Raw genomic sequence first — 15,356 nt, 5'->3', positions numbered from 1 at the left:
TAATAAATGTCCTGTGTATTAATTTTAGAGAATAAAAATAAAGTATCTCCTTATATCATGAGATGGTTTATCTCCTAAAATTCATCCATTATTTAACATGTGTCTTATTTCTTTTCTCTCTAAAAGTTTTCATCTTAAAATATATTATAAAAAGAAAAAATAAGACACATGTCAAACAATGAGTAGATTTAAGGAGATAAATTATCTTCTTATATGAGAAAACAATTTACTCTCATAATTTTATTAGGTTTTTCCAAAATAACATTTCTAATGTTTATTAACTTCTTCAAACATTTCATGTAAAACAAGAATATTAAATGAGGATAAACTTGAAATGTAGTGATTAATGCTCTCTTCAATTTCTAAACCGTACATAGAAATAAAAAAATTGTGCAAATGATAAATATAAATAGAAATGTAGCAAGTAGAATTAATTGACGTTTCAATTAATTTTAGTTTGTTCGTATTAATTACAATACTTTAGAAGAGATAAGCCATCCTCCTTGTGTAGGGGTAAATAATATAAACCCACCGATAAGGTTTATCATCATAAGATAGTTGAGTTTGTTGAACATTAATTAATGATATTTTTACCTAATAAATTAGCTTACAATGATGTTTACCTAATAAATTAGCTTACAAATTCCTCTATCCTCATAAAAGGAACACATGTCACTTTGCTAATCATTAACAAGAAAAGTACAATCTTGTGACACATACCAACTTCATGAATGGATACCAAAATTTGTAGACTAATTTATTAAGAAGATCTATCATTTTTTTAATCATTAACACATTTAATGATAGACTCGACTTATGATTATTGCATTCTAAATATACTTATACAATAAATATGAACAGATAAAATAAAAACTAGATATAATTTTATGATAAAATAATGCATGTAGTGTTTGTTTATGAATTTTATATATTGTTATTATATTATTTATTATTCATTTTTAATTATTATTATCTCTTCAAAAAAATAATATAGATAACTAATTAATAATATATCTCTTCAAAAAAGTAATATTACAGTCTAATTTTAATTGTGTGTGATAAAAGTGGTAAAATTGTGATATAGTTCCACCTCAAAGGCATCCTTGAAAAGCAGATTCCTTTTAATTTTTCCAAACATGCCCTACACCCTTTTTACCTTTATGCTATTCCATTCTCTCAATACATATCACATAGTCAAGTAGAACCGAACACAGTGCTAACTTAACATTTGCTCACATCACTTTGCGGCTTCTTCAATCAGAGAAGAGAGAGAAAGAGGTTCAAAGGTTCAGCTATGGCTACAGAGAGCTTTGTTGAGTCCTCTGATTTGTCTTTGAAAAGACAAAGAGATGAAGAAAAAAATGGAGTATCTGTTTCCATGGACACATTGGAGAATGATAATAATGGTTTATCTTCTGTTATTCCTGGTTGGTTTTCTGAAATTAGTCCAATGTGGCCTGGTTAGTTCTTTTACTCAATACTCTTTTGCTTCTTCTTTTCAAAAGTTGTGTCTTTTCTTTGTGTTTTGTAGCTTGGAATGGAAAATGTTTAGACTTGGTATTTCTGTATTGTTGTAAAAAAAGTAAAATAAAAAATAAACTTTTTGTTATTTTTATGGTTCCAGCTTTCATGGGGTTTGCCTCTTTGTGAAGAAACTTTGATTTAATTATATGTTTGATTCCATGGCTACGGTGTTTCTTCTTCTTCTTCTTCTTCTTGGTTTCTGTCAAATTTATAATCTTTGCACTCTAGTGATTGTGAAATTGTGTTTTTGTTTCTTTGATGTTTTGTGGTCACCACTCACCAAGAGTAATGATTATTGGGCATTATTAGTGATTGTGTGTCATGTGTGGCTGCACGTGTGTACTCAATTATTTAAGTAGCAAGCTTTTTACAATTGCTTTAATGGCTTAGTTGATTTTTTGTAAACTTTTCTTTTAACCCTTATCTTTTTTTGGTACTACCAAGGATATTCACTCACCCTTTGGATCATGAACTAATCTCTTTCGGAGTAACAAAAATGAATTGTCGATAATATATCGACCGCTCCTCCTAATAAGTGTCGTTTTCAGGAATCGAACCCTTGCCTTTTTAGTTTGTAGAGTTTTAGTTTTTCTATCTCAACATATGGCAGTTTCATTAGAGATATTTTGACATTGGTTTAAAAAAGAAGGTTATAGTAATCATGTAGTCTGGTACTTTAATTATGATGCATGATTATAAGCATAAATGAACTTATGTGTAGCAAAATTGAATCTGTGTTTCCATTGGAGGCTTTCTTTTCTTCCCTATCTAATCATACATCATATATTATTACTAGCATAAAGTATCTCCTAGTATAAAAAGATAAGTTAGGTCTTGTCCACCTATAATAGGCTGACACATCCGAAACATTTAATGAAAGAACATATATAATATTTGATGAAAGAACAAATAGGACGTATGTCACATTTTTAATGAACCGAGAAAATAACTTATCTCGTTATACATTATTCTGTATTATTATTTGGGGATTGAACCTGCCTAGTTCTTTTGCTCTTGTCCACCCTTTTATCTGAGTTTATGACAATTGACAGGTCAGAATTTAGCTTTAAATCACTGAGATGCTACTTTTAATCTGTTATCACACCTATTTCTTTCCAGTAACATGCATGGATACCATGGAAAGAAAAGAATCTTTTCAAATTTCATATATTCTTTTATTTCTAGTAGGACCATTTCCTTTTGTCTAGTTGTCTAATTATCTATATTTTCGGTTGAAGATACATCTTCTTTATTCGGAATCGAAGAAGATTTTTAAATTGCTAGTGTGTGCATCTTGTGGCTTTAATTTTTACCAAACCAATGCATTGCTAAAATCCTCAGAAACATTTGCACATAGTAATCTTTTTCCCGAATATGATTTTTTGTTTTGTCTTTCGTAATAGTACTCATGAATCAGAATTTCATTGTAATTTTGCAGGAGAGGCACACTCCTTGAAGGTGGAAAGGATTTTGTTTCAAGGGAAGTCTGATTACCAGAATGTCATGGTCTTCCAGGTTCATGAGGCTTTAGCATTTTAAGTTACTAATTTCATGTTTCGATTTTTACTTTTAACACAATGCTTCAATGTCTTTTGCAGTCATCAACATATGGCAAGGTTCTTGTTCTGGATGGAGTCATTCAACTCACAGAAAGGGATGAATGTGCTTATCAAGAAATGATCACTCATCTTCCTCTTTGCTCGATTCCAAATCCGAAAAAGGTCTTCTGATATTCCTATAGCTCTAGGAAATTTTGATAATATATGTATAGGTTGCGTGCTTAGTCACCGAATTTGGGTTCTTATTTCTCACTGTAATTTTCATTTTTAGGTATTGGTTATCGGTGGAGGAGATGGAGGGGTTCTGCGGGAAGTAGCGCGCCATTCTTCAGTTGAAAAAATTGACATTTGCGAAATTGACAATATGGTTGTTGATGTGAGTAACGCGCACATAGTTTTACTCTCTTCTTTCCTGTCTCTACCCAAAGCTAAATTATGTTGCTAGCACACTACTATGTTACTCACATATTGTTAGTTTTCTCTGTCTCTGATTTTATATGTTCAATATAAAATGTTAGTCATCATTCTTTGCAGGTCTCCAAACAATTTTTCCCTGATGTAGCCGTAGGGTTTGACGATCCACGTGTGAACCTTCATATTGGCGATGGTATCATCAGCTACTCTAATGCTTTTTCCTTACATTTTGTATTCTTAGTAGAGAAGGTATCACATTGATGCCTTTTTACTTGATGGTCTAGGAGTTGCATTTTTGAAGGAAGCTTCAGAAGGAACTTACGATGCAGTTATAGTGGATTCGTCTGATCCTATCGGTACGCTATATCTGTAAGACATTATAATTTTTTCTTGTCTTCTATGTGATCTAAAATTGTATGTTAAAGGGAGGTTATGTTTGATGCTTAAGGTCCTGCTCAAGAGCTTTTTGAAAAGCCCTTTTTCGAGGCGATTGCTAAGGCTCTTCGTCCGGGAGGAGTTGTGTGTACTCAGGCAGAAAGTATATGGCTTCATATGGATATCATTGAGAACATTGTGGAAAATTGTCGTCAGACTTTTAAAGGCTCTGTTAACTATGCTTGGACCACAGTTCCTACGTACCCAAGGTATGAATTTCGAATTTGTTTCTTCTGTATTCCTATTTGAAGTCTTCTACACAGACTCCTATGCATTGATTATATGCAGTGTTTTATAGTGTGGACGCGATTACAGTCTTAGTTGCAGACTGTGATTGCGGACATTGCAGCCGTTGCGGTGTGAATTTTTTTTGATGAAAAAATATTTTTGAAACCGATGCAGTCCAGTACGGCCCAAATGCAGTCCGACGAGGTCAAAATGTGGCACAATGCGATTGAGTTGCAGCCGCATCGTCCTGATTTGGTGTTACACAACAATTGCGATGTGATGCGGTTGCAACGGTTATCGCAACCGCAATATTGCGACCGTATCACGTGATACGATCAACAATTTGAATTATTGATTAAGTGTTATGGACATGGCCTACTCATTCTACCATAAAAATGATCATGTGAAACTGAAATAACTTCAAACACTATGCCAATGCATTAGGCATTTTATTATCCTTTTTTCTTTAGATCCCCTAGGAAGGTAGGTTGTGAGATGTACATGACAATATTTTTAGGGAAATGTCCATAAACACCTTGAAGTTAGTATGATGGGCAATTCAGTCCTTGAATTTCATAATTGTGCATAAAAGGATCCTAAACTATGGTTTGAGTGCAAAATAGTCTATCACTATTCAAAAATACACCCTAAACTTCGCATGGTGTGCGATTCAGGCCATAGACTTCAAAACATGTGTAAAAAGGACCCTGAACTCTGTTTTGCACATGTCATTTTCCATACAACTTTAACATTTTATATGGCGAAGGACTATTATGCACCCGAACCGAAGTTCAGGTCCTTTTTTGCATATCTTTGTTAAATTCGGGGACTAATTTACATATCATGCAATGCCAGGAAGTTGTTTTTGGACTTATACCTATTTTTATATAATATGCTTTCTATGTAGGGATCTAGGTACTTATATCTTTATCCATGTTAATGTTGCTTCCATTATTTTTATTTCAGTGGGATGATTGGTTTCATGCTTTGCTCAACCGATGGATCTCCTGTTGATTTCAAGCATCCGATAAATCCGATAGACGAAAAAGAGTTTCAGAAGGCAGTAAGACCATTGAAATTTTACAACTCTGAGGTATGCTTCTTCTTCTCTAATAAATTTTGCATTCTCCCACTTTCTTTGTACGACTTTCTTTTCTTAACTTTTGATTATTTCTATCTTTCCTTTAATTCCAGATTCATACAGCAGCTTTCTGTTTGCCATCTTTTGCAAAGAGAAAGATTGGTTCTAAAGCAACCTAGGAAGAATTTCCAGTGCTTGACGTAGCTCGCCTTGAAGTATGGCATTCATCCTTACTGGATCATTTCATGTATCGGCTAACCAGTGAATAAGTCAGATTTTAATTTGACATTGAAGATTAAGTTTTATTTCATGAAATGAGTTAGGTGATAATGATATAGTTGATGAATTCAGTTGTCAATAAGTTTGCTCATAAACATGATGAACAAAGTGGAACTTTTGATTAGCTATGATGTATTGTTTTGGTTGATGCAAATGGTTGATTGTATCTTGTACTGAAATTGTAATGCATTCTTATGATTTGCAATGTGTCTTGAAGCATTTGGCATGATTGCTTCAATCATGACTTCATCCAAATAACAATAAATTAGTTATGTGATTAAAAGTCTAGGCATACTGAGTTTTTTTAAACATTATTATAATTATAGTCATTAAGTTCTTCGTTTCATAACAGGAAATAGTTTCAATAACTCAAAATAATTTTTTAAACCAAATTCTTTGGGAGTTACAAATTCAAAATTGGAATCATTGTACATCTTAGGAAAAAAACGCTGATCAAACTCATGTTTTCAACATCAGATCTCGAACAACAATGAATACTAACAATTCACAAAACGAAGGAATCTAGGTGTCGACATAAATGATAGGAAGAAGAGAAGGGTTCTATCACTGATCCTTATCTCCACCTCTCCATCAGTGCCTTGGAGGAGGATAAATCATTCATAAACTATGTCATCCTTCCTGACGAAGACAATGATCCTTTAAAAAATGGTAGTCTAAGTCAATGATTGACATAATTGTATAATAATTATTTAATTATGTTGTAATTCATATGCTTTGAATTTTCTTTGGATTTATATTTATGTTACTTGAGACAATATCTTAGTGAATTTGCATAACTATCTAATTATTCTTCCTCATTCATCCATTCTTATCATCTTCACTCTTATATATTTATCATTTTTCCATACCTTTGTGAACATCCATATTTTGTGTCTCATTTTTTCCACGATGATTCACAAATCAATACATGTATCACAATTTTGTAAAGACTTTGTCCAGTTATAGGGTACTTGAACACTTATCAATTACTTTTGCGGTACTTGATAATGATCCCTTTGAGTTGGTGATGGAGAAGAGGATGGAGGATTAAAAGAAGAGGTAACGAAGCAATTGAGGGAAACTGAGAATGTGTGTAGACTACAGAGATTTGAACAAAGCAAGCTTGAAAATGATATCATTGATGTTTTAGTCGATGGTGCGGATAAAAGTCATAAGTTATCCCTAATGGACGAATATGTGGGACACCATAGACAACAATGATGTACAGGATGGAAGTTGTTTCGCCCATAGAAGTAGAGATTTCCTTGTTAAGAGTCTTGATGGAAGTAGAGTAAGAAGGTTCAGTATGGGTTAAACTAAAGTAAAAGCAATTGCACATAATTGACGAAAAGGTTGGAGACCATTCACCATGGTCAATTATACCAAGATAAAGTGGCGAGAGCTTATGATGAGAAGGTTCGTCCTAGAGAATTTGAAGTTGGGGACTTGGTGCTTAAAAAGATCCTCCAAAATCAGGAAGATGCTCGTGAAAAATAGGCCCCAAATTATGAAGGTCCCTACATTATGAAGAATGCATTCTTAAGGGGGGGGGGGGCTATGATCCTGCAAGATATGGATGAGAAAGTGTTGCCTAGACTTGTGAAGACAAACACGATTAAGAGATTCTATGCCTAAAACAAGAAGAAGAAGAAGAAAAAAAAAAGAAAATGAAAAAAAAAAACATGTTAGGTTGAAAACCTGAAAGGGCAACCTAAGCAAAAATTAGGGTATCAATAAAAGTCTACTAGGTTGAAAACCTGAAAAGGCGCCCTATGAAAAAGTTAAAGCAATAAATCCTGCAAGATATGGATGAGAAAGTGTTGCCTAGACTTGTGAAGACAAACACGATTAAGAGATTCTATGCCTAAAACAAGAAGAAGAAGAAGAAGAAAAAAAAAAGAAAATGAAAAAAAAAACATGTTAGGTTGAAAACCTGAAAGGGCAACCTAAGCAAAAATTAGGGTATCAATAAAAGTCTACTAGGTTGAAAACCTGAAAAGGCGCCCTATGAAAAAGTTAAAGCAATAAAAAGATATTTTTTTCTTGCAAGTCTGTCATACAAGAGGCGAACCAAGATCCTCCACACGTTTGTGCATTAAGTGAGAATCATAGAAGCTTCGAGCAATGTGGGAAGGAGCAAGAAGTTCTGGGAAGAATAAAAAAGTCAACTGATCTAGTTGTTCGGCTTCTCGTAAGAGCAATTGATGAGTGAGAAATTACCTTATACTAGGCCAAAAATTTTGCAAAATTTTGTAACTTGTTCTTGTTTTACAAGACATGGATGAAAATGTTTTACCCAAACCTATGAACACTTACGCAGTAAAGTGTCTATGACTAAAAATAGAAACTTCAAATAAAAGAAAAGTCCGTTAGGTTGAAAACCCGAAAGGGCTACCTATGCAAAAGTTAGGGTATGAATGAGAAACTTGTTAGGTTGAAAACCCAAAAGGGAGACCTAAGAAAAAATCAAGATATAAATCAAAGCATGATAGGTTGAAAAGACGATTCTCTTGAAAGTCTATTACCATTGAGGTAAACCAAAATCCTCCACATATTTGTACATTAAGTTGGAATTGTAGAAGTTCCAGGCTTTATGTGATGAAATATAAAGTTCTTGGGAGTACCAAATAAGGAAAACACAATGGTCAAGTTATTCGGCTGTCTCAGGAGATCAATTGAAGAAAGCAATTACCTTATAGTGGGGCAAAAATTGTGTAATGTGTAATACCTCTCGTAGCTCATATATCCATGAATCATCCTATTAAAATTCCTTGAAGTAGAAGAAGCGTTATCTTCCTAATATACATTTATGTGTGCATGTTCACTTAAAAAAGTCTCAAGATATATAAATATGATGTTCGAACAATATAATCAAGTAACTCTTATGATGGTGTCTTTCACTAGTGATTCAAGTAAACAAAACTCATTGGAACTAAGTCTCGAGGTGTATATCAATGAGGAACAGATGATGTATTTTTCTGTAAGGAAAGAAGGCACTACCCCAAGGGGATTCCAAGAAGAAAAAAAGAAACAGAAATAAAATAAAAAAAGAAGAAAAAAAGAGAACTTGATCAATATTGGTTTGATTAGTTGTTGTCTACCGAGAAAGCGTTATGGTTTCATATCAATCAAACTTCATAATGATAATCAAGTTATTCGCATATGCGAAACCAAATATCATATATGCATCGTCAAACATCTTCACATAACTCATGCATCATTTGCATTTGTACCATCATATACATGCATGGCTAAAAGTCTTGTCCCCAAGTGCCTCATTTTATTTTTGACCCAAAGTTTCTCATTATTCGTGCGTTCATGTGATCCTCCATGCACCCAGACCCCCCAGTGGTCTTCTGTTGTACCGTTTGACCCCATAGTGGTCTCATTTTATTTTTGACCCAAAATTCCTCATTATCTCTGTGTTCCAATGGTCCTCCATGCACCCAGACCCCCCAATGGTCTCGTATTGTGACTTTTGACCCCCAGTGGACTTATTTTATTTTTTACCCAAAGTTCGTCATTATTTGTGTGTTCTCGTGGTCCTCCTTGCATCCAAACCCCCCAGTGGTCTCGTGTTGTACCTTTTGACCATCCAGTGGTCTCGTGTTGTGCCTTTTGACCCCCTAGTGGTCTCATTTTATTTTTAACCCATATATCCTCATTATCCATACATTCCTATGGTCCTCCTTGCACCCAGACCCCTAGTGGTCTCATATTGTGCCTTTTCACCCCTAATGGACTCATTCTATTTTTGACCCAGCGTTCCTCATTATCTATGCGTTCCTGAGGTCCTCCTTGCTCCCAAATTCCATAGTGGTCTCGTGTTGTGCCTTTTGACCTCTAGTTGTCTCATTTTATTTTTGACCCAAAGTTCCTCATTATCCATGTGTTCTCGTGGTCCTCCTTGCACCCAAACCCCTTAGTGGTCTTGTGTTGTGCCTTTTGACCCCCAATGGTCTCATTTTATTTTTGACTCAAGTTCCTCATTATATGTATGTTCTCGTGGTCCACCTTGCACCCAAACCCCTAGTGGTTTCATGTTGTGGCTTGTAACCCCCCAATTGTCTCATTTTATTTTTGATCCATAGTTCCTCATTATCTTTGTGTTCCTATGGTCTCTCTTTGCACCCAACCTCCAAGTGGTCTCGTGTTGTGTCTTGTGACCCCCCAATGGTCTCATTTTGTTTTCGACCCAAAGTTTCTTATCATCAGTGCGTTCTCGTGGTCTCTTTTTGCACCTAACCCCCCACTGGTCTTGTGTTGTGTCTTGTGACCCTCTAGTGGACTCATTTTGTTCTCGGCTCAGAGTTCCTCATTATCTGTGCATTCCTGTGGTCTCTCTTTGCACCCGACCCCCCAATGGTCTCGTGTTGTGTCTTGTGACCCCCAGTGGTCTCATTTTGTTTTCGACCCAGAGTTCCTCATTATTCGTGTGTTCCCGTGGTCTCTCTTTGCACCTGACCCCAAGTGGACTCATGTTGTGTCTTTTGACCCCCTAGTGGTATCATTTTGTTTTCGATGCAGAGTTCCTCATTATTCGAGCGTTCCTATGGTCTTTCTTTGCACTCGACCCTAGTGGTCTTGTGCTCTATCTTTGCACGACCCCTCCCCTCCCCCCAATGGTCTCATGTTGCGTTTTTTACCCTCAAGTGGTCTCGTTTATTGTGATATGAAGCATCGTCTTTGAAAATTTTCCTTATATGTGTTACTTCCCAGTCAAAATTTGGTCTTTTTATCTTTGTTTCCTTCTCACCATGATAACTTTAGTAACTTTCGTCACTCCTATTATCTAGTAAGAAGAAAGTAAAGAGGAACAACTATAAGCACTCAATTTTGGTCGGGGTAATTTGTTTTTTCCAAAAAAATAAAAAATAATAAGTTGTTGAGTAAATAGTAATAATGAATAAGATTAAAAGGATGTGACCATTTGAGCTTGTTGGAGCCCATCTACATTAGGTTTCCTAACCTAATCCCCCCTATATAATCCTTGTTTTTAGAAACAAAGGGAAAGATTCATATTTTGAGAAGAAAGAGAGGGAGGAGGCAACCCTAATTTTTACAATGAGACACACTTAGATTTTTTATTTTTTTGAAAAGGAGAGGAGGCAAAGACTAAAAGAAAAGAGTAAGGTGAATACAACAACTGATAAGAACTCAACACTAGTTTCTTCATTCTTCTTCAACTCTAAAGAGGTATTACATTCACTTGTCTTCCTTTTTCTTCTTTATTATAAAGTGCATTCACTATTGAGTTGTGGTGATAAAAAAAATAAAAATCACCATTATTGTTGACAGCGTCAATGCGAGCGCCGCTGCCACTGCCAACGGCAGTTGTATGCCCAACCAGCCATATGGTTTGTCCCCTTTTGCAATCATAACGTAAACTCCCAAATTAATTTTATTTTGAACCCTCAGGTCAATTTTTAATTTAAACCCCAAATCAATTTTAACCTAAACTCCCAAATCAATTTTTAACCTAAAATCCCAAATCAAGTTTTAATCTAAACCCATATCAATTTTAACCTAAAACCCCAACTCAATTTTAACAAAAGTCCCCAAATCAATTTTAAACTTCAACCCTAAATCCCCAAATCAATTTTTATTCTGTTTTTATTATTGTGTGTTTATTTAATAATGTGTATATATACAAAAATGCTATTTGGTAATAATGACAGAAGTACGTGAAATATATGTTGAACCTAATTTATATAATAATCATTCCATCAAACAAATTCATTTCTTGTTTCGCATGAATAAATAACCCAATTGTAATATGAATTAGACAAATGGAAAGTCATATTACTACATAATATGCTATTAACAAATTTTTGTCTCCACTTTTCTCAAATTATCATCCAAAATATTATAAAAGTATCAATACATATTGTATATTATATTTTGACAATGTAGTTTTACTTGGACTATTCTCACAAAATAAACATCGTCTCATAAACTTCTTATTTCGATCTATAAATGTATAAAACATAATCATATTTTGATTTCTTGCATCATATATTTCATAAAACAATTCATATCAACATAATTATTTCTTATTTTTTTTTTCCTGATATATTATTTTACCATTGTGATCTAGTTCTAGTCGTTTATAATTTCTGAAATTTATTTCATAAATATATAAACACATTTTCTTAATATATACAATAATCAATTAAATAAAGTCAAATAAAATTCAATAAAACCTTTGGATGATAATATGAGATATTAACTATGATACTTCTAAAGAAGAAACTAAAACAAAAAAGCTTAAGGGCTTATGATCTGAGTTGTTATTTTGAATTCATTTTGAAAATTAAAATAATTTAGTTGAGAAGTATGTGAAACTCTTGTTCTTTTAAGTGAGAAGCAAATGCAGTATCAATAAATGAGTGCAACAAGTATATATATATATATATATTAGTCAATTAGTTAAGAGCATACATTGATGAAGGTCACTGCATGCAAAACTTTTAAGGTAGATTTTTATTAATAATAGTACAAAGGTACAACTCTAGTTTTATTATTCACTCGTGGCTCACTATGAGCTCTTACATAATAGTAGTTTTTATAGAAGCTTAGTAAAGAGTGCTCAAAATGGAAGAGATGAGACTCCTTCTTCCACGCCTTCCCTCCTTCTCCCTTTGTTGTTTTTGTTGAGGCTGAGCATTTGCAAAGTAAGATTGTTGTTGGTTCTTGATTAATCTCTCAACATCTTGAGCAGAACCAGGGAATGTGAGCTCTTTAACTTCTCTATCTAACTGACTTATCACATTGTCTTCAGAACCTTTCAATTTTCAATAATTTTCAAACATAACAATATGAGTTAGTAATGCCAAAACCAAAGTCATAAAACAAATATATATTTTTATATTGATGTATTTATGCCAAAAGTAGATTTTGTTGCCATATTAGCTATGTCCAAGGATATAGTTGGTGATCTGGCGATGAATTTTATCATCATGTATATACCTTTTAAGCTACTTGTTTGGGTTTAAGTAAAATATACTTATATACAATTTATGGTGTTGAATAGAATAATTTTTATTGTACCTGCGAGGAAATTCCTCTGGTTTTCATTAGCATTGATGCCAAATCCAAGCAAGCGAAGATTTGAGGAAGCATTCACAGAAATTGGATAACCTGCTGGAATTACGAAAATGTCACCTTCTGATAATCTAGCACTGTACCTTCTCACTTCTTCCTCTTCCTCTTCTTGCTCATCTTGTTGTCGTTGTTGATCTCTAATACCCACCAATTCATAATTTCCTTCTCCTTCATCAACCACGACTATAAATATGGCCTTTGAGTTATAATGTGGCAACAATAAAGCTCCCTAAAATAAACAAAACAAAATTAAATCATTAGTATTAATATTGGTGTCCAAAACTCAACACTAGTGAATAAGTAGAAGGAATTGTGTATGATTATTTACAGTGTGATATATATAATATACCTCGTTAATTTCTGTGAAGGTGAGAGAGATATCCAAATCTTGAACTTGAGGGTTTCTCTCTGGGGTGATCTCATAGAAGTTGCCAAACTTGTTTGAATATATGGATTCATTGCTTCTCAAGTTGAAGGGGCCAGATTCAGAGGGTTTGCCTTTTCTTGATGAAGATTGAGCATGTTTTCTCAATTCTTGGATCTGTTCCTTTGATACTCTCACTATCACCCCTTCATCTTGGTAGCTCTGCTCTTGTCCACGCCTTTGTTCCTCATCTTCCTGCTCGTCCTCATTTCCTAACAGAATCCTTTGTATCTCTTCATAACGGGTCTATATTTGAAATCATAACAAACAAACATGTAATCATTATTATATATACTCAATAAGTAACTGAGCAACCAATATAGATAAGATATGATACATTGAAGGTGGCCTCTAAAGTGTTCTTGCTGAAGCCGCTGAAGTAAGATTGTTGGTCTTTAGTACTTGATGGATAGAAATCCTGTACATATACAAAGATAGAGAGAAAGGAGGAAGAAATTAAAATTTAATGGTGTAAAATATGAAATGGGTGCCATAGAAAGTGAGATGATATAATAATAAAAGATAATATGATAGGATATCAGAAAGAACATTACATAAAAATTGCTAGGGTTGTTGATAGGTATTGCGAGCTTGACTACTCTAAGGTTCTGGTTGTCATCTGGGTTAAGGATATAAGAAGTTGTTCCAGCTGGGAGTCTGAGAGCATCTCCATACTCAAGGTTATATGCTTGTCTTTTATCAGGGTTCACTATTGTGATTGTGGCTCTACCTGCAATCCCAAAATAATGAATGCAATAAATCATTCATTCTCATTAATTAATTGGTGGAAATGATTACTACTAGTAGTAACTAAGGTTTTAAATTTAGGTTAGCGACCTCTATTTAAAACCTTGCAAATAGTTACCATTGAGTACAACGAGGATGTAGTCAGCATCAGAGTGTTTAGGGAGAATGAGAGTATTAGGGTTTGATTGGAACTCCACAATACGGTAGTTTTGGAGATTCTCAAGTCTATTGGTTCTTTGGTCAAACCTCTCGAGCACACGAATTTGGCCATTCCTATTTCTGTAACGAGTCTGGAATCTTTCAGAGCTAAAGTGATAAGGATTCCTTTGTCTGCGTGAGTCTGAGCGAGAATCTTGCTCTTTCTCCTTCTCATCCCTCTGCTCCCTCCTCTCATGATATTGTCTCCTCTCATAACCACTTTGCTTACGTGAGCTTGAGCTAGAGCCTTGTTCTTGCTCTCTCTCTTCCTTTCTACTTTGAGGTCGTAGTCTCCTAGGTTGCCACTCTTCCTCTTCTTCTTCCTCCTCTCTCCTTCCATGTTGAGGTTGTTGTTCTTGCTCTCTCTCCCTACAAGGTTCTCTCCTTCGTTCACGCTCTTCTTCTTGGCGTTCTTCGCTCTCCCTCCTACCACGTGAAGGGTCACGATCATGCTCCTCTTCTCTCCTATGCTCTCTTTCTTGCTCCTCTTGTTTACGCGGACGTGGTTGTTGTCTTGGGTCACGCTCCTCATGTTCTCTTTCGCCAGGCCTCTCATGATTCTTTATCACATCTTTTTCTCCGTAAGCAATACCAATTGACACTGCCATGAGGAATAATATTCCTAGTAGCAAGACTAAGGTTGGAAATCTCACTCTCATCCTAGCCATATTTGATTATATTAGATTACACTCAATGATGAAAACTGGGACTAAGATCACTCATATTTATAGATCATTTTCTTAATAAATGGTGCCATGCAGGTTGATGAGTGTTCTTCTTGACAAATTTGAGGTGTCATGTGCATGCCATTTATCTACACAACTCTTTTTGGATATACATGGACGGGGAAATCATGCATATATACTTATTGCTTCCTCATACATGAATCATTGATTTTTATTTATTTTCAATCTCATGAACTTGGACTTTATTTTGGAAATGATACATTATACTATCATGTAGCGGCAAATTCCATATATGAATGAAGCATATAAAACAATTCTGGACCATTATTATGTGAAATGTGAAATGTGAAGCCACCAGCACTTATGAAGTAATCCAAATTCCATGCATGATGAAGAATGTCACTACCTCAGCAACACACCTTCATTACGTGTCCCTCATTCACTCTCCATTCTTCCCAAGGTTCTCCAAGTAGACTTCAAAAAGTATTAAGTTAGCTACCATGACACATTTCATACATTTAACACATGTTGAATTGTTTTTCAATATGTGTTTATTAGCTTTATGTGTAATTGGAGATAATAACTTTTAAAATAATTTTTGATCAAAGATAGATGTTCTTAAGTTCCCTTGATGATTGAGGATGGACAATGGAGTTGGTTGAGAGTCTATGGCTAAT

At 34.5% G+C, this 15,356-nt stretch overlaps 2 protein-coding genes across 3 annotated transcripts; one reads left to right on the top strand and one right to left on the bottom strand.

The window, feature by feature from the left end:
- LOC109344937 (spermidine synthase 2-like) lies at window positions 1,126-5,690 on the top strand. Of its 2 annotated transcripts, XM_019583660.1 has the most exons (10): window positions 1,126-1,460; window positions 2,963-3,039; window positions 3,123-3,245; window positions 3,355-3,459; window positions 3,618-3,690; window positions 3,782-3,853; window positions 3,946-4,141; window positions 5,127-5,253; window positions 5,355-5,424; window positions 5,459-5,690. In XM_019583660.1, the coding sequence occupies exons 1-9, from the start codon at window positions 1,295-1,297 to the stop codon at window positions 5,418-5,420; spliced, it is 1,005 nt and encodes a 334-aa protein (XP_019439205.1). In that variant the 5' UTR covers window positions 1,126-1,294; the 3' UTR covers window positions 5,421-5,424; window positions 5,459-5,690. The 2 variants fall into 2 exon arrangements, with proteins under 2 accessions (XP_019439205.1, XP_019439204.1); XM_019583659.1 differs by having other exon boundaries at window positions 5,355-5,690.
- LOC109344936 (conglutin beta 7-like) lies at window positions 11,983-14,700 on the bottom strand. The gene is given in 7 exon segments (XM_019583658.1): window positions 11,983-12,127; window positions 12,129-12,304; window positions 12,571-12,853; window positions 12,974-13,294; window positions 13,386-13,466; window positions 13,603-13,778; window positions 13,914-14,700. Coding segments are annotated over 7 exon segments (1,803 nt in total). The 5' UTR covers window positions 14,662-14,700; the 3' UTR covers window positions 11,983-12,109.

The sequence above is a fragment of the Lupinus angustifolius genome, chromosome LG04, assembly GCF_001865875.1.
Source record: "Lupinus angustifolius cultivar Tanjil chromosome LG04, LupAngTanjil_v1.0, whole genome shotgun sequence".
In the NCBI taxonomy this organism is placed as follows: Eukaryota; Viridiplantae; Streptophyta; class Magnoliopsida; order Fabales; family Fabaceae; genus Lupinus; species Lupinus angustifolius.
Note: the sequence above shows the minus strand (reverse complement) of the source record. Positions and strands in the feature narration are given on the sequence as shown.